The 24,300-nt window shown below is 43.9% G+C and overlaps 1 protein-coding gene and 1 long non-coding RNA gene across 6 annotated transcripts; one reads left to right on the forward strand and one right to left on the reverse strand.

Annotated features, from left to right (window-relative positions):
• Positions 1 to 959: 959 nt before the first annotated feature.
• On the reverse strand, positions 960 to 19,845 carry LOC116945898 (homocysteine-responsive endoplasmic reticulum-resident ubiquitin-like domain member 2 protein). 5 transcript variants are annotated; one of them, XM_032960557.2, is made up of 9 exons: positions 19,621 to 19,845; positions 12,310 to 12,459; positions 10,995 to 11,072; positions 10,056 to 10,145; positions 7,998 to 8,155; positions 7,733 to 7,840; positions 6,381 to 6,842; positions 4,348 to 4,450; positions 960 to 3,440 (listed from the first exon to the last, which is right to left on the reverse strand). In XM_032960557.2, the coding sequence occupies exons 2-9, from the start codon at positions 12,451 to 12,453 to the stop codon at positions 3,276 to 3,278; spliced, it is 1,308 nt and encodes a 435-aa protein (XP_032816448.2). In that variant the 5' UTR covers positions 12,454 to 12,459; positions 19,621 to 19,845; the 3' UTR covers positions 960 to 3,275. The 5 variants fall into 5 exon arrangements, with proteins under 5 accessions (XP_032816448.2, XP_032816447.2, XP_032816450.2 ...); XM_032960556.2 differs by lacking the exon at positions 19,621 to 19,845 and adding an exon at positions 16,250 to 16,480; XM_032960559.2 differs by lacking the exon at positions 19,621 to 19,845 and adding an exon at positions 15,897 to 15,977.
• A 157-nt stretch (positions 19,846 to 20,002) lies between these two features.
• LOC116945899 (uncharacterized) lies at positions 20,003 to 24,003 on the forward strand. The gene is made up of 2 exons (XR_004403389.2): positions 20,003 to 20,239; positions 22,456 to 24,003. It is a non-coding gene; the product is annotated as an uncharacterized LOC116945899 (long non-coding RNA).
• The last annotated feature ends 297 nt before the right edge of the window (positions 24,004 to 24,300 follow it).

Genomic DNA, 24,300 nt, shown 5'->3' on the forward strand with positions numbered 1-24,300 from the left:
TTTTCATATTCACTCAACCAAGATCAAACTGGGTTCCCATGTGGTGCAGCAACATTACCGTCTCAACTTGGTTGTGAATTAAATACTTTAAACATTATTTTAAGCAGGGCCAGAAGCTTGGGGGTTCCAGTCCGCACCCCCGATGTCCTTTATTCGAATCCGGGCAGCCACGTGATTGATTTGAGTTTTGAAGTGTAACAAAGTTGCCTCAACCCAGTTACCAATGAGTGCACAAAAACACAACCACTCTGTTAGTTTTTACTTCATTTGGATGAAGTATACTAGCCGATAACTACATATTTTTTGTAACATTTGATAAACACTCTTTGCAGGGAATATAAAGTATAGCAACCTGCACTGTCTACAACACGAACGTGGAATTGTAAGAGGCCTAAATGACGAGCGCAGGGCTGACATTTCCTAGAGTTTGGAATTAAATTATCAAAGACAGGATTCTTTAACCAGCAGCCTGAGAATCGCAAACCACTCTGAGCCATGGTGCACTTCGAGATATGGGTTGACAAGGCAAATATACCGACTAGTGAGATGAAACAGAGACAAACAAGAGAAACACCAGAGCTGTATACAAGAGATAAACATTAGAGGATTACGAGATGAATGCGAGATGAGAAACCTGGAAATACAAGGTACACATTATTGGTCACATGTACGGATATTAAGTCCCGTATGTATAACACTTCTTTCGCACCGTACGCAGCGAACCTTGCTAATCAGAGGTGGCAAATCATGTTATCTGGCCCACCACCACATGTCAATTCAATTGTGGCCCACAGAAACTTTACGAGAAAAAAACCCTGATTGAAGCAATATTAAGCGCCAATGTACATTTGGACCAGCTGTTACAATGTGAGTGCATAGTATAACGTACTCCTTGTCAGGCATAGCCAAACTCTAGCGGGACCACAAACCAAATCATTCACGGTTGACATTGACAAGAATACGTTGGAAATAAAACTTTATTGCTCAAAGCCGACGTGTTGGCCACTTCCAAACTAGCGACATGGCCACGTGTCTCCCGAATTGGCTCAGCAACACACAACACGACTGTACCAGTCACTGGGACCACGAGGCAACATATACGGCTACCTGAACACACCTAGCCAATGCTGCTCATATGAACCAACATGAGTTGCCCCCCGATATCATATTTAAGTACCGGTTGCTTTACTGGTATCTTATTGCCACGCTGTCGGCATATGCAAAGAACCAGGTGCTGCAATGTAAATCCAAGTTGCTTCAACCCAGTTACCAATGCACGAAATGCCTGGCCATGGTGTGGTCAGCCACGGGAATTCCCACTCGTGGTGAAAAATGTCATCTTACCCAGTAATGTGTTTGCAAGAGCACTGCTGTACTTCACAACCAACAAGAGTGAGCAGCTTGCTCCTTCACACTAACTTTCCAGCCTCGTTAAGAAAAAAAGTGGTGTGTTTTGGGCCGATACAAGTGACCTATACAATGCTGCTCTGGTGTTCGGTAATAACTGCAAAATATAGCTCTGTCTTAGACATTACTCGACAAAGTGCAAGGAAGTATTTGTTTTAATTAAAGACATTTTTACATTATAAAGCTATTTAGACAAGAAAATAATTGTGATGGTACACATATAATCGGGTACATGTATAAGATGCGTACAGTATATAATCAATATCATAAGTCTTTTGTTGAAGATCGGAGAACTTGCTTGTCCTTTCGTCGCTGCCTTTTTCAGTTATTTTGTGCCGTTGTGCGATGGCTCGCTGAACGCAAAAATCAAACAACCACCCCAGCAACCCTTCGCTCTTTGCAGCGCCACTGTCTTCCGTCATTGTAGAGTGCATTGAAACGTCACTGATACAGTACTGTTCTTTGCTCATCTGCTCCATACACAGTGCTGCTGGTAACCTGTAGATACATGGAAACAATTACAAGTGCCTTCTTTCATCGGTCGTTCGTGTGCAACCACGAGACCACTGCTCCCATTTGTCCTTGTGCAGCAGCCATGCCGTGGCTGACCTCGTCCGTGTTTGCTTTAACGTCAGGAGATATTCACAACTCGTGCGCGATTCGTACGATTGGTCAGTGAGATCACGAGCGCCCCGTGACCCAAACTGCTGGGTTTGATCCTGGTTCTTGAGCAAAGGTTGGTTAAGTATGGGAAAAAGACCTTTATATGATGTGCAACAAGGCTTGGCAGGAATCCGTGTGTTCTGGCCAGCATCAAAGCCCCACAAATATACTTAAACCATAGACAAGAAACTATATTCACAAATTTGGATTCCCTTAGAGCAAAGTTGGAAGGCAAAGTAGAAACTGCTACAATAAGTGTTGGTGAAAGAGTTTAAAGTTTTGTAGTTAGATTATATGGGCTGTTCTACTCTGGTATGAGACCAACTTTGGTTGGCACAAATCAATAATGCTCATGTGCAGTTGCTCTGGGGAATGTAATGTCATCGATCTTACATTCACCGCTCTCGCTTTCAATAGCAAAACTGGGTTCGCGAGATGAAACTTGGCAGAGGCTGGATCTTATGTATGGAACAAGACGTAAGAATGCTGAAGCAGCACAAATGTCGTTACAAATAAAAACGGTCACCCTTAACCTTTAACCACACTTGCTGGTGTCTGGCATATGAAAGTATCTGTATAACTACATAACTACATTAACAGGGGCTGTGGTGTTCCTGTTGAAATAACGGTTCTTCAGCCCTCTGTTGATAGCACCACTTTAAGCGAGGGAGTCATTTTCCCCACGCTTTCTTCGTGGGTCACGGGGGGAGGGTGGAGAAAAAATGATCTCATCTAAACATCACGAAAGCAACAAAAACACAGCGGTGCTCCAGTAAAGTCCAAAGTGCGCTATCTGTGTGAACAGAACTCTTAAGAAGTGGCATCCGGTAAATTCTCTCCCACTGTGGTGCAAGACCAGTGAATGCACGCCCGTCTCCATCACAGACTGAAAGCTCCCTTCGGCAGACGAGTTGGGAACATAAGAGTTTCTTTTAAAACAAGCATTAGCAGCAGAAACGGCTGTCAGTCCATCACAGCAGGAGATGATTTGTTGAACAAATTGCACTGCTAAATAAAAAAAAACCCACAAACAACTTGAAGAAAAGAAAAAAAATCAGCTCAATTCAGGAAGATGCAATGGCAGGAGGGATGGAGCCAGCTTAACAATGCAGCGGGCGTTGAAGTTTCCACAACCAAAAAAAAACACCACTTGAGAATAAAACGTTCATGACGAAGCCGGAGGGATGAATGGCAGCCATTCAGTCTCAGTTGGGCATGGCGGCTGCGCCTTCCGGCACGAGGGACGTGAAGAAGGTCGTGACAAAGGTCCAGGCAGAAGTGGTGAAGCTGGGCTCGTCTGCCTCCAAGGCACTGTCATCGTCTGAGCTCTCCGTGTCCCCCAGGTCCATCCCCTCGTCCATGCGGCGCTCCTGTGTGTACGAAAAACACATTGGTGTGAGAGTGTTCTCAAATAGACAGAGGTCTATATACCCTAGAGTACACATCAGAAACTATAAACTATTATTTATTTTACCAGGTAAGGCCCACTGACCTATAGAGCTCTTTGTTAGAAGCGACCTGGCCACAAATGATAGCTCAAATAAGTGGCTTATCATGTGGAAATGTAAAGCAACCAAATACTCGAAACATGATTATAAATGTGGTGGGAAAAACCGGAGGACCAGGAGAAAAATTCAAGCGATCATCGGGGGAACATGCAAACTCCACATATACAGCAGGCGTCACGGCCGGGATCGAACCCACGACCTCCTGTATTGTATAACAGGCGAGGGAGTTAAAATCGGACCACCGCAGCACCCGTAAGCAGAACTCGGTTTAGTATATCCATGTATAAGTTAGTACATCGGCCTATTGGCTTCCAGACCAATATTATCCAGCACGTCTTGAAAGCAAATAAGCCCGATGGACTGTGGAGACAGAATGGGAATCTGTAGATATGCTGTAACTGTTGGCTAGAACTTGCCATGGTAAATTTAAATTAGTCGAATAGGCGCATATTTGTATGAACTGGAAAAGGTAAACAAAAACAGTTGGTAACCTGGCAAGGCCACGTCACGACATGTTTACCCTGCAACCACTACGTTTCAATATTATTTTACGTAAGGGTCCTGCTTTAATATTAGGCCCATTAACGTTGATGCATTTTATAGCATCGTGGGCAGAATCCAGACCCCAGAGAAGACCCGCACAACTTTTGAGATAGCACACAAACGCCACGAAAATAGATATTCATAAACCTACCGGCAACCCCTTTGGCCTGTGGGTGGCTTTATCTCGTCACGTCATTCCCCAACACCTCCAAGCTCCCTCACTCACCATTTCCTGTAGCTCTTGGGCCAGGTCTTCCTCACCATCCCCACCGAGCTGATCAGGTGCCTGACCCGGACCGCGCTGGAATGGGAAGACGCCCGTCTGGTACCTGTGGGGACCAGCGACCAAAGCAAATCTCTTTAGTACCACGCCCAGCCACTAGTTCATTTTTATGGATATGTATTTGTTCCATATGCATTACTCAACTCATTACTCGTGGTAAGCATTCTGGCGAGTTTCTTAATCTGCAATTATCCGCTAACAACATTCTTGTGCTGCTTTAGTTGTAGCACGGTAATGTTGGTAACTTTAAAATCTCCAATCCATCCGGCCATCATGCAATACCAATTAGAAGGTTATGGCCTTCGATGGCTTAATGGAAGGGTGAAACCAAACAAGTTACTCTTGTCATGCAAATACACCTAGGCTGTGCATCCTCAGCTGTCTGACATACATTTAAGGCTTCATTAATGAAAAAAATATACTTTAATTTAGTAGGGTGCATTGATATAAATTTTTATTTAAAGCTTTCGTGACTGCATGGATTCATCTTCTTGGTTCTTTCGGTAAAGTCACGTAGAAGGGAAATAATAAAATAATACAAAATCAACCATAATAAAATAAAATTATGACGACATTTCGGCCACAACACAAGCAGCCGTCTTCAGGTGAAAAAACAGAACTGTCGGGAAGACAGCGTTCCAATGAACACTGCTAAGCTTGGCAGCATCTTTAAGCTGGGTGGGAGGAACAGAGTGCCTTGACAAAGGAGTTTACATATCAACAGAAGAATTTAGCATTGAAGTAGCTAAGTTAATGCGATAGATTAGCAGGATGTTAAAGTGAGAAATTAGCATGTCACGGAAGTGGCTATGTTAAAGTCAGAGTTTACATATCAACAGAGGCATTTATTATATTAACGCTAAAGAACTGCAACTACCCACCTATCATACAATAAACCGATGTGAAAGAACTAAATATAAACTACATCAATATAATCAATGTACTCAATATATTCTCCAATAAGTTGAGCTATTAACATTAAGTAACTGGGTATACACTACACTATATAATGAATACCATATAGTAAACTGATCAAAAAAATATATAAACTTCATCAATATTATCAATAAACTCAATATCCTATCCAATCAGCTGAGCTACTAGCAATACGTCACTATACATTACAATTCTATGTTGAAAAAAGTAGCGGTTTCATTTCAACGTTAGCACCACGGAAAGCGGCGAGCGTTCAGACGGACAAGTCCATCTATGCTCGGAACGGAGGAGGGGGGAGAGAAACAACCATGGTGCGCTACTCTGTCCTATGCTGCGTTACAACTATGCTATAAACTAGACTACTATAGAGCTTATATTGGGCTGTGTATACGATATTATAGTGTAGTTTAGATAGCCACTTCCGTGACATGCTAAATCCTCACATTAACATCATGCTAATCTCCCAGTTACATGCTAATTTCTCACTTTAACATCCTGTTAATCTCTTAGTACCTTTCAGTGTAATGTTTAATATAATATCCCAGTTACATGCTAATTTCTCACTTTAACATCCTGCTAATCTATCACATTAACTTAGCTACTTCAATGCTAAATTCTTCTGTTGATATGTAAACTCCTTAGTCAAGGCGCTCTGCTCCTCCCACCCAGCTTAAAAGACGCTGCCAAGCTTAGCAGTGTTCATTGAAGCGCTGTCTTCCCGACAGTTCTGTTTCTTCACCTGAAGACGGCTGCTTGTGTTGTGGCCGAAACGTCGTGATAATTTTATTGTTTTATTTTTATTATCTTATTATTTCCCTTCTACGTGACTTTACCGAAAGAACCAACAAGATGCATTGATATAGTGCTATAGTGATGTCGCAACAACATCATCGAAATAAAATGAACGTGACATTACAATTACACGAAAAAATCATGACAAAACAGTAAGGCCCAGTCCAACGTCACAATTCGAGTACAGCGGCACCGTCCACCAAATGTAACGATGAAACTGGAGAGTGGAAAGCAGCCTGAAATCTCACAGGTAGAGCAGCAGCAGCGCCCCGGACACCATGAGGAACCGGCCGAGCGATGAGTAGAAGTAGAAGATTCCGAGCAGCACGGCGGTGCGTGTCGCTGTGAACAGCCAGTCGAGCCAGTCACGGTTCATCTCCTCCTCCTCCTCCGGCCCGGCACCCCCCTGCGCGTTCATCAGCACTGCATTCTGATTGGCGGGCCTGGCGCCCTCGTTGCGGGCCGCCACCGCCGCCACGCCGATGTCCCTGTTGGCCGGGACGGGCGCCCCGTCCACACCTCCGCCCCCTCCGCCTCGACCCACGCCACCTGCGCCGCCGCCGCCGCCGCCAGCGGCTGCCGCGGCCCCCAGCGGGTTGGGGAGGCTGCCTGTGCCCAGCGGGTTTGGAAGGCCGGGGGTTGCACCGCCAACTGCCGGCATGACGCCAGGATTGAGCGCCGTTCCTGCAGCGGCGCTCACTGCAGCTTGGCTGAACGCGAGTAAACAATGGAGGCAGAAAACACCCCATATAGTGAGATATGGGGACACTAAGTACAGTTAAGCCTGGAAAGTATTTGACAGGGTGACCTGCATGTACTTGAAAAAGAGGCGTTGTAGGCTGCTGCGATGGCATCCTGTTAGCCGAGGGCAATGCGGCACTATCTATTGTTGTACTGTACTATGTTCGGAAATTATTTGCACCCCACTTTCACTAAACTTCATTGACCAGGGTGAAGTATGGCCAAATAGCCCCCACAGCATGGGGAGAACATCAATCAGTACTGTATTGATAAAAAGGGCCGTACATGTCAATAAAGCAGCCAGGTTTGGCGGTTCATGTTGGTTATAAAGCACTTTCAATCAAGTGTTGGCGGATTAAGTAGATATACAAGATTCCCCAAAAGCAGCTGAACTGCAAGTTGGTCAGGCGATGAAAGTACAGAATGAAGATTTGTGAATCCTTCTGTGTGAACCATTCAATGGTATCTTGCCTTTATGTGAATGGAATAGCATTGGCAAAACATGCCAATGCAGGCACCAAATTTCATCCTATATACCAAACAGTCATAAATGAAATAGGCTGAATAAAACCGGCCAAACATATAAATGCATGACTCTCCTGAAAACGATTCTTGAGACTGAGGCTTTTCTAGATAAATAACTACCTGTTTTTTTTACGAAGTTGGCATTTTGCAATATGGTGTAATTCAAGAGTGATGAATATTGAAACACTTTATGTGGACAGTTTTCTGTTATCTCTACCATAGGAATGTGGTATTGACCACTTTCTTAAGACCACCAATATAACTGAGCAGTGTTCACTATTCATTTGAACAATGAGACCTGTTTTACAATGAATCGCAGCAAGTAGTTACTTACTAGTGCGTGTAGTAGTGCTGAGCATATATTTGCTGCAGCCACATGATGTAGTGGGGGCTGTATGTGGGATAGGCAGGCAACACTGGCACGGCAGGCTGACCCATGTCCCTGCAAACACAAAGGTGGAGTCGGGGTACATGTTAAAAAGTTTGCTGGAGAAGACAGCTTCAGGTATATAAGAAAAGCACACTATGCAAAGAAATAGCAAGCACAACGACCATCGGATTACGTAGCATCCCCAGCAGTGAGTATAACACTGGCTCACCGTACACCGTAGATGGGAGGTGGGTAGGCCGATGGCATGACCACGTGTCGCTGCCTTAACCCGTCGGCACCCACACCCTGGGAGGAGGGCATGGTGGTGACGTTCGGCCGGGTGGGGACATAGGCCGATGCCGCTCCACTGCGTATCGTCTCCGATAGCTGACACAGTCCCACGAAAAATGAGCAACGATGACAGTTACAATCAGACAGCCACTTGATCAAACTCAACAGTTGAAATTATTTCTGAAGCAGAGATGGATGGTTGATCATGACAGTAAACTGTACACCAATGTCATGGCACTTGTGGGTGATTGATTATTTGAGAAACCTGGCTATGACACCACAAAACCCTACTCTCAAAAATTACATCACAAGACCTTTGATGTCCACCATGCAGCAGCTGGAATGCTTTGGTAAATCCCTAGATTAGTATGGGAATCAAACCATAGACTATGTAAAAACTAGCTCAGCATCAACACGTGCAAATAAAGCTCTGGGCTTTGTGGCCGCAACTGAACAAATCTTATCTATCTTAAATAAATAACTGTGGCCGGTATTACATAACCAAAGGACACAACACGATTTGGTCATCGTTCAAAATAGGTAAAGTAACCAGGGCCAAGTTTTTTTTACAATTTACTCGAGTCAGTCGAACACGCAGAACTACACTGCTGTTTCTAAATACCATTACTCCGGCAATCCATTTAATATGTCAATACTGGCATCCAAGTATCTGTGTTTTAAGGGCATTCACCCCAACCAGCTAAATTTACTTCTGGGAAAAGGGGTTTAGCTCATCATGAAATTAAATAATTGGCCGGACACTAAATAAACACAGCGAAGGAAATGGCTCTTTTCCCACTGAGTTTTTTTTCTTGAGTTTTGGGGTTACTATTGGGAAAATCTCGCCAAGTGGTTTCCGTAGGCACCCAAAGGCTCGAAAACAAACCATTCCCTTGAACAACACCCACAAACTGTGGCCACGAAAACAACCCTACCCATATCAGGTGCACATTTGAAACAACGAGCTTGCAAATGAGAGTTTGGTAGATATTGGAGATGAGTTATATTTACATATTTCCAACTGTTTAGAAACAGACTAACAAAAGCATGTGTTGTTTGTGAGCCTGTCTAGAGCGTTGAGTGGTATCCTCTCATTTGCAAAGGTTTTCAATCAGTACTCCAGTTTCCTCCCACATATGAATGCTTCCTTAAAACTTAACTGGTTCAGCATCCCAATGCAGAACTCAGCAATAAAGTAGTGTTAAGACTCCTTTGACATGTGTTATTATAGTTACCATTAAATTGTCTAAATGCCAGAGCAAATAATACGGGTTACCAGCAGCAGTAGTTCTACCGCCAACTGTTGCATTTCAAATAAACTTGTAGAGAACATCTTACACGGCGATGGAAATAAGAAACATCTGTCATTTTAGATTGTTCCTACAATCCTGTACCATGATAATATGTATTTAGACGGTTTTTTTAATATTCCCTATGATTTCAAGAATATTCTAGTGAAAGAATTACACTAATAGGCGCACAAAGTGAAACGTTTTAAATTAACAATTTTAAATTATCTGTATTTGTTACTCCCAGCTCTTCAGTGCCAGTAGCAAGAGTTTGTGTGGGAGTGGAGGAGGCCAGCCGTCAGCCAGCCAGGAAACTCAAGGCATGTAGTTTTTCATCATAGTACGATTGAAAAACATCCATATAATAACCTGTATACTTGACAACATAGTGACAATACTTGCACTGTGGGTACTCTCCAGTAGCTATATCACGAATGTTTTTTTTTTTATAAAACCAGCAGTTTAGAAGCTAGGTATGAATTTTGGTAAGGAAGCATTTCCATTGCTTCTGCCCTTGAATAAACTTCTCCATTACGTATTTTCATCCCACCAAGACTCATGTGTCCTGCACCTTGCTGCCGTTGCTTCAATGCTGCGCCGCAGGGGAACAAGCTTCCAGACGCAAATGCAGTAGTATCATGTTACGAGACGGCGCCGAGTGTCCAAAATGAACATACGTGTTTATGATTGAACGTAAGCAGCTTCACCTGTGCAAAGCCGGGCTGGTTGGAGGGCCGTGGTGAGGCTGGGGGGCTCGATGAAGGGCACACCAGATGTACCGTGTGGAACTCGTCATACTAAAACATGTGGAGGACAGGAGAAATATTGGCCCGGAAAGAGATTGTGCATTCATTGTAACCATCAACTTCTTCATCACAATTCATATGCTAAGTATTTCTTCTCAATCTCCAGTATTTGTCACCCACCACAGTGTTATTTTTCAGGGTTACCAATCTTCTCCATCAAAATGCAAATTAACCAATTTTAAGCCATACGCACCCGAATATTGGCAAACACGGCAAACTGCAGGAAGGACTGAGGTTTGAGACGTCTGGAAGTGTTCGCCAAGAAAATGTACCATAGGACTCTCCAGTATCATTTAAATATATCTACTCTCATTAAGCACAGTAAAATACTTTGTATCCATTTCTAATATAGGTTAGACCCCATTAATATTAACTACATAATTAAATGGCTATCTATTAAATAGATGGGCGCCATGGTGGTGAGATGTTAACTACCTCGCCAGGTATACAGGAGGTCGTGGGTTCGATTCCGACCCCGACGCCTGTATAGGTGGAGTTTGCATGTTCTCCCCGTGGTCGCGTGGATTTTTCCACTTGATAAGCCACTTCGTTGAGCTATCATTTGTTGCCAGGTCCCGTCTGAAAAAGAGCTATATAGCTCAGTGGGCCTTACCTGGTTAAAATAAAAATAGTTTTTAGTGTATTATTTGCATAACAATACGTCAGACAATTGTCATTGCAAATTGTGAAAAGCTTTCACAGTTTTTCTGTTCTGTTTGGGATGATGAAATTATGCAGATGCTTCATGCTGTGCGCCAGCAACCGTACAACAAGGCTATAACTAGAAAACATAATTGAAAAAAAATAAGATTACAGATACCAACCCCTGTCCAGCATTACCTTCCTCAGAACATCCTTAAGCATCAGGTTATCCAACAGCAGCTTCCCAGAGTAGATGAGTCGCTGATCCTTGATGCCCTGAAGACATGTGAAATCATCCAAAAATCAGTCTGTAATGTTTAGAGATACTGTATTATGGCATGTACCTGGGTTTATCTAGACTGAACACGGCCAGCACACAAAATTTTAGCTTGTTCAAACAATTTGCTTCGTCAGCCTTTGCTCTGACAGCAAAGAGTTTGTAATGAATTACGAGCAGTTCATCGCTATCAAGTTGGTACAAACAATCCAGCTTCTACGAGATCAAGGGAGCCACTATCATGACCCAACATAGGGGGTTTCAGGAAAAATCAACAGTGGGTTACTAAAGGACAAAAGAAAAATCATGTGATTGAACCAGAGAAACTCACTGGCTAAACAGACTATAAGTGTAGACAACAAATCATGCAAAAATATGGCACAGATGTAACGTGTACTTTGCAAATGATGGCTTAAAGATGCAATATTCAGATGTTTATTGAAACATCTAAAAAATATATGATCTAAACGTTGGATACAACAAAGTAAAAAAAGTGTATTTTGAGTGCTACTTATGTCCATCGGAGGCACTTGAGCCAGCAGTGGAAGTTTCACATTTCCATGGTGGTAGACAGCCTCTAAAAACTACAATCATGGCTGACTATATATGTCAATCATGGAAATATGACAGGCTGATTTGCTCCCTAAGTGGCCTCTGAACTTGCGAACTTATGAATATAAATTAAATGCTGGACCAACAGCCCCACTCGTTGGCAGATACTTTTGACAAACATGTACCAACACAGCTCGTTCATCAATCCAGTACTGGATGACAGCTTCCGCGTGTTCTATGGGTTGTGGGTGACTTGACCATGCTTCACCATGGTGGTCAGTGCAGGATGGTGAACGTGGGGAGCACAGATGCACAGCACAACAATGTATTTTTCCTCACAACCCTCTGCTGACCACCACAAGGCACAGTCCCAAAGTCACCTATGCCAATCGATGGTGCATGGTGGTCAGCCATCCAGCATTATAAAGGCTCAACCACACTTCACCTCCAATATCTAACAAGAGTTTGAGCACATTCCGGGTGATTTGGCGATAGGCTTTAATACACAGGGTAACCTTGAATCAAAGAACCTGGAAATGGGACTTGTATGTATGTATCTTTAACTTTTTTTCCACAGTACGTAGCCAACTGTGCTAATCGGAGGTGGGGGACTTAAGCCGTTGCATCAACTGAAGACCCACACTTATAAGGCACACAGTATGTGCGAGGGCATGTGTTGTGTACCGGATGGCCAGGGTACACTTCGCTGATGTGAGACTTGAGCCTGTGTACAGTCCAGTCCAGGCCACACTCCAGGGTCTGGTCATCATATTTCTGGTTGGGTGCCTTGATGACCAGTGTCACCAGTGAGCCGGCCGACATCTCCATGGCTGCCTGGGGAAACACACATTCCCATATAAGTGTGATCAATGGTTCTTCTTCTTTCTTGTGGCTGATGTAGATGCAGCGTAACTACAATTTCACATTCAGGAGTGGAAGATGGCAGCCTTTGCACGGACCACTCTGTTCAGTGAGAAATCACGATGAATGCCATTAACGCGGTGACCAAATATCATACATCGATCATCGATCTCCCGGTCTTCTAGAGAGACAGCACAAGCCACTCCAATAGCCCTGTTCAGGACCAAACACATGCCAGATAGGCCCTGGGACAAGGATCCTTCAACTTATCAATAGTGACACGGCCCAGAGGTAGCATGTTCGCTACTTGTTGCAGATGTTCGCGGTTTGATAACGGCAGGCCACCCTGATATGCATTAACCATAAAATACTAAGCTCCGTCCGTTTCACAGTGGACACTGAAGATCCCAACAGAATTCGAAATTAGACAACTGTGTGCTGGGATCCTGGTCCAAATTCGAACAATTAACCACGGATTACTCAGTTTGGATTACAGATACCAATCGCCGCTCCTGACCGGCAGACTAATGTCAACTTCCAGCCAGGTGCCAAATAACCTTGTGCCGCACATGAACAGCTGCCACTGGGGGTGCTCTTTCATGTTTCAGCTGAGATGTGATGTAAGTAATTTATCGTGTATTAAGTGCTCCAACGCCCTGGTACAAATGGCGCTCTATCAAAAATAAATAATTATCGTATCCCAGCCGTGATGTTGGATTCAAGGCATGACAGTGTGTTGACTGATTAACCTTCCCTGCAGACACCTGCATGTCATGTCATGTCGAGCAATATTCCCCAAAGTGATGTATAAAGCAATGCAGAATGCTTGCATGACACTAACCACAGCTAAATGTTTACGAAACGTTCTTAGTGGTAGCAATAATCAACAATAGGGATATTGGCCTGGTAGGAATGTGGATAGATTACTTAATTTACAAATGTACACTTCAGTCAAGGGATGACTCAACCCGTCATCCCTCCGGAATAAAGGAGCACTACACCATGGAAGTCAAAAGTGAAAGTTCAAAGAGACGGACTGTCTTGAGCCAAAGAAATGTGGAATTTTCATCCCCTAGCCAATGGAGGAGAGCCACTCCAATACTGATTTATGACATGACGGAATCATGATTATTGTATTTTATCAGTTAGCACATTTTATATCTCTCAGCTACGTTTGCATCAAAGGAGGACAGGATTGCGTTACTCTTCCAAAAGTGTGATTTGCTGGCTCAAACATGCGGAAAGCTGCCAGCTTAACAGCTGCTGCAGGTTTTCAGCCTCCTGAGTAAGTCCTGCATTCAACACATGATTCGCGTTTATGGATTATTGTGCAAAGCAAAAACACAAGAGTGGACCCCTTGACACCACGGAAGGAAATACAATTCACAAGGTTTCTTATTATTAAGCAGAATTAACCTCTAAAAGGTTAAAACTGATTTAAAGTAACAATTAATTATCAAAAGACATAAATCTTTCCTACTTTTCATCTCTCTAAAGCACAAATACTGTGACCAGAGATGTTGTAGTCCAAAGTGCACAAGGTATAATATTTTCCACTTTTGGATGATCCAGCCAGGAATATCATTTATCAGTTATGTTTAACTTTTGTACACGCTGTTAATCTTACGGGCAGAAATAGCGGTGAACAAAAAGTCAAATCAACATGCCCCCCCCCCCCAAACTCAAAGCAGAAATGCTTGCTATGGATGGTGCCCTGAGAGCTGACAGTGGAAACTCCACATTTCTTTGGCAGAGGCTAGTCTCAATACCGGATGACCACTGTCGACTTAAGTGGTTTTCATTTCAAGATATGATGGGCTTAGATGCACCTCCAGATAGACATCTGAACTCACATTCCAAATGTAAGTGCTCATACAACAGCACTAAACAAACTGATGAGTCTGTGGAAGTCAAGGAGTTGTTGTTTGAGTTGGGTGCAAGCCAGTCGAAACCCACATATTATAAGTGTAATGCCAACGCCACTCGCACACTGCACTGTACATTACAGTACACACTGACATTTATTAGTTGAAAAGCATCTGTATGCTCAAGCACGAGAGGGGGTGTGTCTATATTCATTGAGTGCCGTGAGCGAACTATGGAAATTCCACATTCCCATGAGAAGGCCAGCTTCTCCACAGCTTTAGACTGTATGCAAAGTGGCACTAATGCATTCTATATCTGAGGGGTGATAGACTGAATCGGCTCATTCAGACGTTACAACACATCACAGTACAGTAGAATTATTATATGACAATACCCAAACAACATTCCAGACAATAAATGTTTGGTAAGGTCTACGGGAAATTCCCAGCAGGTAACAAAATATGTTGTGGCTTACAGTATCGTTTTGTAGAGAAATAGTACTGTAGAGGTTAACAAGAGAGGACCCAGCAGTTTCAAGGCAGAGTTCACCAGCCCACCAAACACAAGCCCAACTCGCTTGAACCCGAACTAGCCAGCCAGTCACTCGTAGGTCTACCCCTCACTCTCAACAGAAGGCCAAATAGTTCGACCCGAAGACATTTCCAATCAGCCACTACCAGTACTAGCTGTTCCTATAATCAAAATATAGCAAACCAGCGACTGGCACCACCCATCCTGTTGAACTTAACGCCTCCCCAAACCGTATCTTTGTGTTTGGACATCCCTGTACTGGATGAGCGCACCTTGTAACAAGAACTTAAGCGTGTCACAACGGAAGTGCGTTCGCGTTACTCAAAAAGTATTGCTATTTTTTTATATATAAACATGAATGAAAATTAGAAGTTACGTGGGAAGACAGCCCCGGGGATGCACCCGAGTTGCGCGTTACCCGTCTGCAGTAGACGCTAGGGTTTAGGTAAGGAGGAGGAGGATGAGGAGGGAGGGGGGGTGGTGGTGTCACCACGTATTTCGTTCTCTGTTTAACAACAGCAGCAGCAGCGGCGGCTATAGACACACAGGGGCGGGGCCGCTCGCTCACGAGCCCGACGACTTTCCTCCCGGGCAGCGCGTAGCCACGACCGCACAAAAAAAAATCACACGGCCCCGGTAAAAAAAAAAACACGTTAAAGCACACCACAACAACGCGGCTTTCCGACAACGGTCCACACCCACGACGTGCGGGCCTCACCGGGCAACGCCAGTTTCAACCGAGTAAAACGCGATTCGGCCCCGGCCCCGTTTAGTGCCGCGATTTAATTTCCCCTCTTCTCACAATGGCCCCAAAAAAAGGCCCCCCTCTCTCACTCTCTCTCTCTCGCCTCTCTTCCCTCGAGTCGTCCGCACTCGCTCAGGAAAGGTGCCACCACACACGAACCCCCCCCCCCAATTGCATGTCCCCCCTCAACCCATTTCTCTCCCAAAAGGCCCCCCCTACTACCTAAAACGGCCTCGCCTCTTCCCTCCCTCGCGGCGTCGGCACTCACTCAGGAACGGTGCCACACACAAGATCCACATAAATGCATTTCCCAGAGCGGTTCGGCCGGCGCTCCCCCCCCCCCCGTCCGCTCGTTGGTCGGCGAACTCCGGAGCCCGACCAATCGCGACGCGGGAAACGTCGCGATCCTCCCGCCAATCGCGACGCCCCTTGCCACCCCCCCCACCACACGTCCTCCCTATGCGCTGTATCAAATAGAAACGAGGCTCAACAGATTAGGCCGCCGCCCGTTTAACGAAACTAGGGCGAGAGGTTCGAGGTCGGCGTAAAACCGCGGCGCTGCGACGACGCGAGCGGGCGAGCGAGCCGAAAAGGGGTCGACGAAAAGAAACGTGTTCTCACTTCGAGAGGAAGACGCAAGTGGTAGGGTTAGAGGTGGGAGCTAGGCGGGTAATTCCATCGCGCGACGCCTCCTCCTCCTCCTGGCCTAGCCGCGCAAGATGGTGCCCGAGCGGTGACGTCGGCGCGCGTGACGTCACACCGCTTGCCCCCCCCCCACGTGATCTTTGTTTACAAGGGGCGGGTGACGTCTTTTACAGCCCCTCCCCCCCTAACGGGTTGACGCTCGGCCACGTGGCGTGTTGCACGACACGCTTTAACGATATGCGATTATCGCCACATACGTTGCAATCGTATTGCGCATTTTTTTTTAAACGAGTGATTTTGCTGCAATAAGCATTTTCTTTTGAATCGTTAAATCGAAATGTTTTAGAATAATGGAATTAGCAACGATAATTACGACGATATTGTGTAATGTTTTACCGACACACCTGATGACGACCGTTTGTGTTATGGTCGAAACGTCGTGAGAATTTTTATTGTTATATATATTTTATTATTTTATTGTTTCCCTTCAACGTGACTTTACCGAAAGAACTAAGAATATGAATAAGAATATGATATGATCGTCGACCACATTTGTTAGATATCGCGGCAACCCTAGTCAGTATGCCTCTGAATGGCAGAATTTCATGTGTTATAAAAGTGATTAATGTACAATAACCACGCTTCATAAGTTACACCGAGGACCGTGATAGATGGAAATATCTTAGGGAGGCTTTGATCCATCAGTGGGTTGATCATGGCTGATATTTTTTGTTTGCGCACACTAATAATGCACTTCACCCGGAAACCCTGAGGGTCCTTCATTTAGATACAGTATATGGCCAATTCATTCATGAGTGTTTGGAGTGAGATGAATCCAGATAACCTGGATAAACCCTGGCATATCGATGGGATAATACTCAAAAGCTTTGTACAGATTATAATGTTCATTGTATACTGTCCTGCCATTTCCTAGCCACCTTATAGCCCAAGCCAACAACCACCTGGTTTTCCGAGCCAGTCTCCCATTCAAGTACTATCCTGCTTCAACGCTGCTTAGCTTCTGAGATCTGACGAGACCGAACTGATTCGTAAAACATTGCTTCGTGTTTCTTCATTTGACTGGGTTGGTGGCTGGTAGTCGGCTCAACGGCTATGTACAGGATTTGGGTCCCAGGCTTCTTAACGCGACAAATCTCGCAGAATTCGTGGTTACAAATGCGTGAAAATGATCTGGCAGAGGATGCCATCTGCTGGCAATTATTGGAGCATGCCCGGAGGAGTGGTGATAGTGACTGAATATGATAGCTTCTGCGTATCGTGAGCAGGGTGCTTGAAAATAAATTGACCCAATTCTAACACTTTCTGTAAATGATGAAAACACATCAAACAGTAAAATGTGCTATTGTGAGTAAAAACTTGGTCCTTCCAGCATGCTTTGCATGACATGTGGCATTCTGCTTGAACTCTTCCAAAAGGGTCCTGCCAAGTTTTCGCAGTAGGTGGCGTTGTTGCTACATGTAGTCTTGTAATGATTTTTCTTTAATTAAAGCTGAGTGATATGGAGGTCCCATGATGATGATATGGAGTTAATTTTTCACCATTGGAATACTTTTGACCTATACCAGTTATATGTATTTTTTTAACGTTGACTGATTGCCTTTGGGCAAGTGAAAATCACACAAATGTTGTGAAACTCGCTTCCCATGGGCGTCAAGGTGCCATAACCCTGGCTCGTCAGAAGGTAGCTTCTGAAAAATAAGCTAATACCTCAGTTGGATATACCTGGTAAGATAAAAACAAACGTTTAGTTTTATTCATATATATTTAAAGTGACTTGTTTACGTGTTCTATACTTTGTACTCATATCGTGTTTTTGTACTGTTGTAACGATCTGACCCACCCCTACTGGACATCTGTTAAAAATAGCTTTATAGCTCATCGGATTCCTCCAGCACGCACGAACCCGGCTCAGCACTGTGGGGATGCGGGTGACGTCACGACGCAGACGGGCGCTGTGACGTCACCACCGCACACATGTCCGCGCGCCAGCCAGCCAGCAAAACTTAAAAGCATAATACTGTATGTATAGCATACGTATATGATATACTAGTTTCACTACCCGGCTTCGCCCGGGACTTCGATTCACCACGCCCGGCCGCCTTTGTCTCCCCAGTGGCGATGTTCACACAGCACAGCAGTTACTCGTTTGAGGCTGAGTCGACCTAGGGGAGGCCCAGGAGCGGTTGAAATAATCGTCACCGGTGGTGCCCGTGAGCGGGAATCGAACTCGGGTCGCCGGATTCGTAGCGCGGCGCGCTCACCACTACACTACAATGCGATACGTTTCCACACACACAACAACCGCCATTCGCCACTAAGTGGCGGTGACGTCACCACGACGCTTGTGCCAGGCTATGTGCACCCTGAGGCCACGTGAAGTGTCGAACGCCCGCTGGCAGGAGGTCACGGGGCAGACCCAGCAGGTGCCACGGGTCGACTGAGATGACTGGCTGATGCACCACCTGTGCCCCCTACTGTGCCAACCTGCTGTGCTTTAGCCACCCGGCGCTCCGCTCGTTGTTCTGAGCGTCGCTCCTCCGCCCTCCGTTGTTGTTGGAGGGCGACTGCCTCCAACTGCCCAGTAGCGTCCTTCACGAGCCTCCTCCACAGAGGCCGATCTTGACACCGCTGGTACCAGTCATCGGCAAGTCCACTCAGCTCCACGTCCTCCTGTACCACATCACTCCATCTCTTCTCTAGCCCGTGCCGCGCCCGCTTAGCCCCCTCAATCCGGCCGAACAAAAGCTATTTCGGCATGCGGTGGCTGGACATGCGGGCTACATGACCCAGCCATCGCAGCCTTGCCTGCCGGAGGAGCTCACCGATGGGACCCTGCCCAGATCTTAAACACAAACACAGACACAGCGCGCTAACCACTACACTACAATGCGATACGCTTCCACATGCGCGGGTCACGTGACAGATTTGACGTCACAGCTCACTTGCCGTGCAAAAAATAAATGCATTATTGATCCCCCCCCCCCCCAAAAAAAAATTGTATTTTTATCATTTGTGCACGGTGTACAGTCTGGAAAGTACCCACATGGCAAATTTCCAGTTTGTTGCATGTCGGGAAGTACGCTAAACATTTTGAACAGACACACTTTCACAACTTTACCTTTTATATATATGGAGATTATTATAACGTGTAATTATTACTACATGAAGCAGGGCTATTGCCTGGAACGTCACCGTTTTTTTTTACTTTTAAGGCAGTAGTTATTAACCCTTACTGCAGCCTTGCACCCCTTTGGTTTCCAATCGTTATAAAACAAAGTACAATGTTAATACATAGGGTTTTATGAAACAAAGTAAGTTGTACTTACGTGCCCTTGCTTAATTAGTATTTCGATTTAACTTCAAAAAAACTGGCCATGTCTCGCACCACCCAGAAAGGGCATCTCGCACACTCAGGTTAAGAAGAGCCACTGGGTTTAAGGTATTGTTATTGACGAGTGTGTTGAGCCAACGGGAATATAAATAAAAACATTACATTTTAATTAACTATTCGGTAGAGTTAATTATTCGATAAAACCGAGGGCGAAGTCGAATCGACTCCGTTGCGGAAGTACGGAAGAGTTAATTAATCGATCACACCGATTCGGGGCACGAAGTCGAATCGACTCCGCTGGGGAAGAACGGTAGGGGCTAAATAATCGACCGCACCGATTCCAACCGCGTAGTATAATCGACTCCGCAGCGTTAAGTACGGCAGAGTGAAACAATTGAAAGCATCGATTCTGATCGCGAAGTGGAATCGACTTTGCTCCGGAAGTGAACTCCGCGGTTTCCCGCCCTTACATCCTCACCCCCGCCATCTTAGCGCTTGACCGCGTTGGCCTCGGCAAGCACCTTTGAGGTGGGAGAAAAAAAAACAATTCCATTTCAATTTAACGTCCAGCAATCGCGTTGTCATTGTTGAAGCCGAGCCCGGTTGACATCAAGGTGAGCAGAAAGCAAACTGCGCCGGGCAAATCGGAACGCCCTATGTAGGCGAGCGCGGCCTTCGTGCGAACGTTGCAGCCTGCCCCGCTCGCCTCGCATCGCCTCGCGCGTCTTCTCGTTCGCGATAAACGTTGCAAACAAAAAACTTCCCTTGACAGCGAGGATGGCTGAATCGCACGAATGCTCAACATGCGAGTCGAAAAATGTGTAATAGCCTACTGTTGCGATGCACGGATACAGTTTCGATTCGTTTGCGCCACGTTCGAGGTCTTGCCTTGTTACGCACATTTTGAGCGTACTTCTAAAAATTGTATTTGGAAGGGCTTTATTGGGCTGCTCGTACAGTTGGAATAACGTGTGCAGCCGTGCATTGTTTTATAGGTTGAGTAAAGACGGTGGAAAATGAAAGCTTTGTTTGACAGCACTGCGTACGTAGAAGCGTCAAAACATCGGTCGCATCTAAACTTTCGAAAATTCAGGCCACGCCGGTTGGGCTGTGCATGTCATACAATAAAGGCCTGTTATAGATGCACATTTTAAACGCGAATAATTAAATGAGAGAAACCCCCTCATGCACGTTACAGGCATCCCGTTGTAATCAATGCACGGTCAAGACATCGCCAAAGGATAACAGCCATTTGAACAGCGGGCAATTACGATTTGCAGAAAAATGCGTTTTCGAACGTTGTTGCTTGGGCACTCTGAAGGCGGCCAATGACCAAATCAGTCGGAAAGCAACTCCGATCTCGTCAGATCCTCAGCAACTGAGCGACCATGAGGTAGGGGGCCATCCATTTAGTACGTACGCATGGAGGAGGGTTAACCCAAATGCGTACGCTTGCGTATGGGGGGAGGTCTACTGACAATGTGCGTACGCATAGGAAACGGGGGGAGGCGGGTGAAGCCTCGATACCTCGATAATATTTTTTTCTACATTGGCCTTCAAATGAGTTAGATAGTCCGGTGGAAATATCGGCCGTTCTATAGGATTCGGGGGGGGGGGTGGTGCGTCAAGCGTACGCACGCAGGTAGTGTGGGGTGTAAAAAGTACTCATGCGTGCAGGGAGGGGGGGGTCAAGTTTTTGACAGATTTTTGCGAATGTAATAAATGGATGGTCCCTAGTCGGTGTAGGCAGCGGTGCAGCTAAAGTAATAGTGCAGTACTGCACTTTAATGCTGTCACGTTGTTCCCCGATTTGCTAGAACGCAATACGAATGTTACCTTAGTATTGTGCACATCTCACTGCTACGTTTTATTATATGGTGGTCGGGGAAACTGCTGTTGAACTTCACTAAACTCCAACATTGGTCGCTAAGTGGACTTGGAACCAATTAGGGTTCATTAAACGGAAATATACGCGATTATTATAAAGCCTCAAAATGCCATGTAAAGCCTACTCAGACGAACTTTAGTCCACCCTGGGAAGGTGCTTTTCAGTTTAGTATAAGCCAAGCCATTGAATTATTCCGTTGCATACGAGCTAAAATAACAGATAATTACCTTCTAAATGTTACCTCTTTTAAGTAAGTTGGGAGTGCCGTATATCGCTTTGGCTATTGCGCAGCTATTTTCCATAACTATGGTAACACTCCACATGCCTTCATGTAATTTCTTAAAATGTGAAACGCAGAAATATTCAGTGCTTTTACAAAGTGGTGCACTATGTACATTATATTTCGCTGTTTCCACTTTTCAGCTGACACAAAAGCTTGGAGAGATTGTCATGGATAAAATATATTTAGCAAAAAATAAGGTGTTCTGCACAGGATGTGTTTGTAAATATTGTGGTGCAGGACATTTGAAAAATAAGTATTCGTTAGTGCCTCTGATAATTTCATGATTAATGTCCACCCTGCATTACCAAACACTGGTGGGGTATGGTTGCATGCAAATGGTTCATTTCAAGACAATTTTTGATGCCAAATTACATGGATTTCACATAAAGTTCCATCATTTATAATCCAACTCGTGCATATATTTTGTTAAATTACAGTGCAGTGCATATTTAGAATTTGATATGCATGCAACATCATTGGTAAGCCAATTAAGACAAGCATTTATCCCATGTTATAACATAATTCTTAAATTATACAGGCTTAGCATTTGTGATTTATGACCATTGTGCACCACATTTGACTTAGCTTTTTTCAGTTTTTTTAACTGTTGTGTTGACATGCTGTCTTATTAAATCTCTGTCATCACTACTTTATTGCAGAGATTTGTGTGGTTTCAGAGTGGAAAGAGACCAATGCCTAAAGTCAGTCCACCAAAAAGTGACAAAAGGTAAAAGAAATCAGTCCTCAGCCCCAAACACCAACATTTCTATGAATGGCGTGCACGCATGTGTTTTAAAGGATTGAAAAGTATTTTTGTTTCTATGCCATCTGGACATTTTGAACCACTTGTTTGCCTTGTAGAGATTCACTTTTAATTATGAAAGCCTTTTTGTGTTGCTCATGCATACATTAATGTAACTACAACCATTCTAACAATTTTAGCTACCATATTGTCAAACAATGGAAGCAAATTTCACTTTGGAGCTTGTCACACTTTACATAGTGATTTGGAAATTTTACTAAATGATGTTATAGTTTTTTTTACTGAAAAACATGTTCTAATATTTTTTTGTTGCTTTCTGTCAATAATCTTATTCATATATATGTGTAAGTGGTTTCTCTGAAAGTTACATAATTATTCTACTGAAGAGCCTAAACATTTAACCAATGTGATGTTTTTTATGCAGGTTCCTAAAGATATGAAATTTAATTTGGCATAAATCTTGAGTTAAAGCTTTCGTGACTGCATGAATTCATATTCTTTGGGTATTTTGGTAAAGTCACGTAGATAGTTTCTTTGAACCTATCTACGTGACTTTCAACCTATCTATGTGACTGTACCGAAAGACCCAAATAATCTGAATGTGGTATACATTTAGTTTATTTACAATGTTCAACATTTAAACAAAACGTTGTCAACATTGAATCACGAGCAAAAATCCGTGGTTTAGCCACCTTTGTAAAATGTTTGTCTTTAAAACAGCTTTCTGGCATTGCCGATGTCAAACAATTTTCATATGAAATCTGCATGTGTAGTTGCAAGACAGTTATTGATTGTGTTCTAGTCACAAAGCATCTTCATTCGCGTCGGCAAATCACAAGTGGCCTTTCTGCCCCTCTGACATACAGTTTACTTAATCGAGCACATAATTACACTTCAGACTTTACTGACATTTTTACACGGATGCATAAAATCTGCAGTGGAATTGTCTGGGTACATTATTTCAGAAAGACACCCTTATGGAAAGCCTTTGAAAAATCATTCAAGATTAACTTGAAAATGGCCATTTTAATTTGAAGTTCTGTGTATAAACCACTCATTCAATAGTTTTTGCAGCAAGTGTGTTTAATAGTTCAATATATATGTATCACTTGATTAACCACTTGTTTTGATGACATTTGTGTATATCCATTATATTTTAATGGAAATTCTCAATTCTATTTGAAGAGTCGGTGACGCCATCCTTTGTGTATTTTCTTTCATTTTAATGTTCGGGTTTTTTTCTTAAATATTTGAGTTGTGTGGTTGACAAGACACTTGATATGTCTTACAATGGCAATCTTTTTATGTATATGATATGACTGTAAATCTTAGCTGTTACCAAGACTAATAGACATGTGTGCCTGGTTTTAACATTGATGTTATTAATATATAAACAATCTCGGCCACTTCACTTGGTCTTTTGCTTATTTATATTTCACACCATTTTAAGAATGAGATGCACGCTTTGGTAATTTTACTATTGAGTGTTGTGAATACACCTCCCTTGGCTGATGGTTAGATGAATGTTTAATTGTTTTTATATTATTTAACATTGTTATAATTGTGATTTCTACAGAAATGATGATTCAAAGAGGTCAGTATTTGTTTTTGCTGTTTTTATAGCAAGCTGAACGATATATCTAGTGACCATTGTTTGATTGTTAAATGCATTTTTGAGCACCAGAGTTTTAAGTCAATGTCAAAAACATGCAACATAAAAAAATATTCGTGGTAATTTTTT

The sequence above is a fragment of the Petromyzon marinus genome, chromosome 25 (genome assembly GCF_048934315.1).
Source record: "Petromyzon marinus isolate PM22_M1 ecotype Great Lakes invasive population chromosome 25, UKy_Petmar_22M1.pri1.0, whole genome shotgun sequence".
In the NCBI taxonomy this organism is placed as follows: domain Eukaryota; kingdom Metazoa; phylum Chordata; class Hyperoartia; order Petromyzontiformes; family Petromyzontidae; genus Petromyzon; species Petromyzon marinus.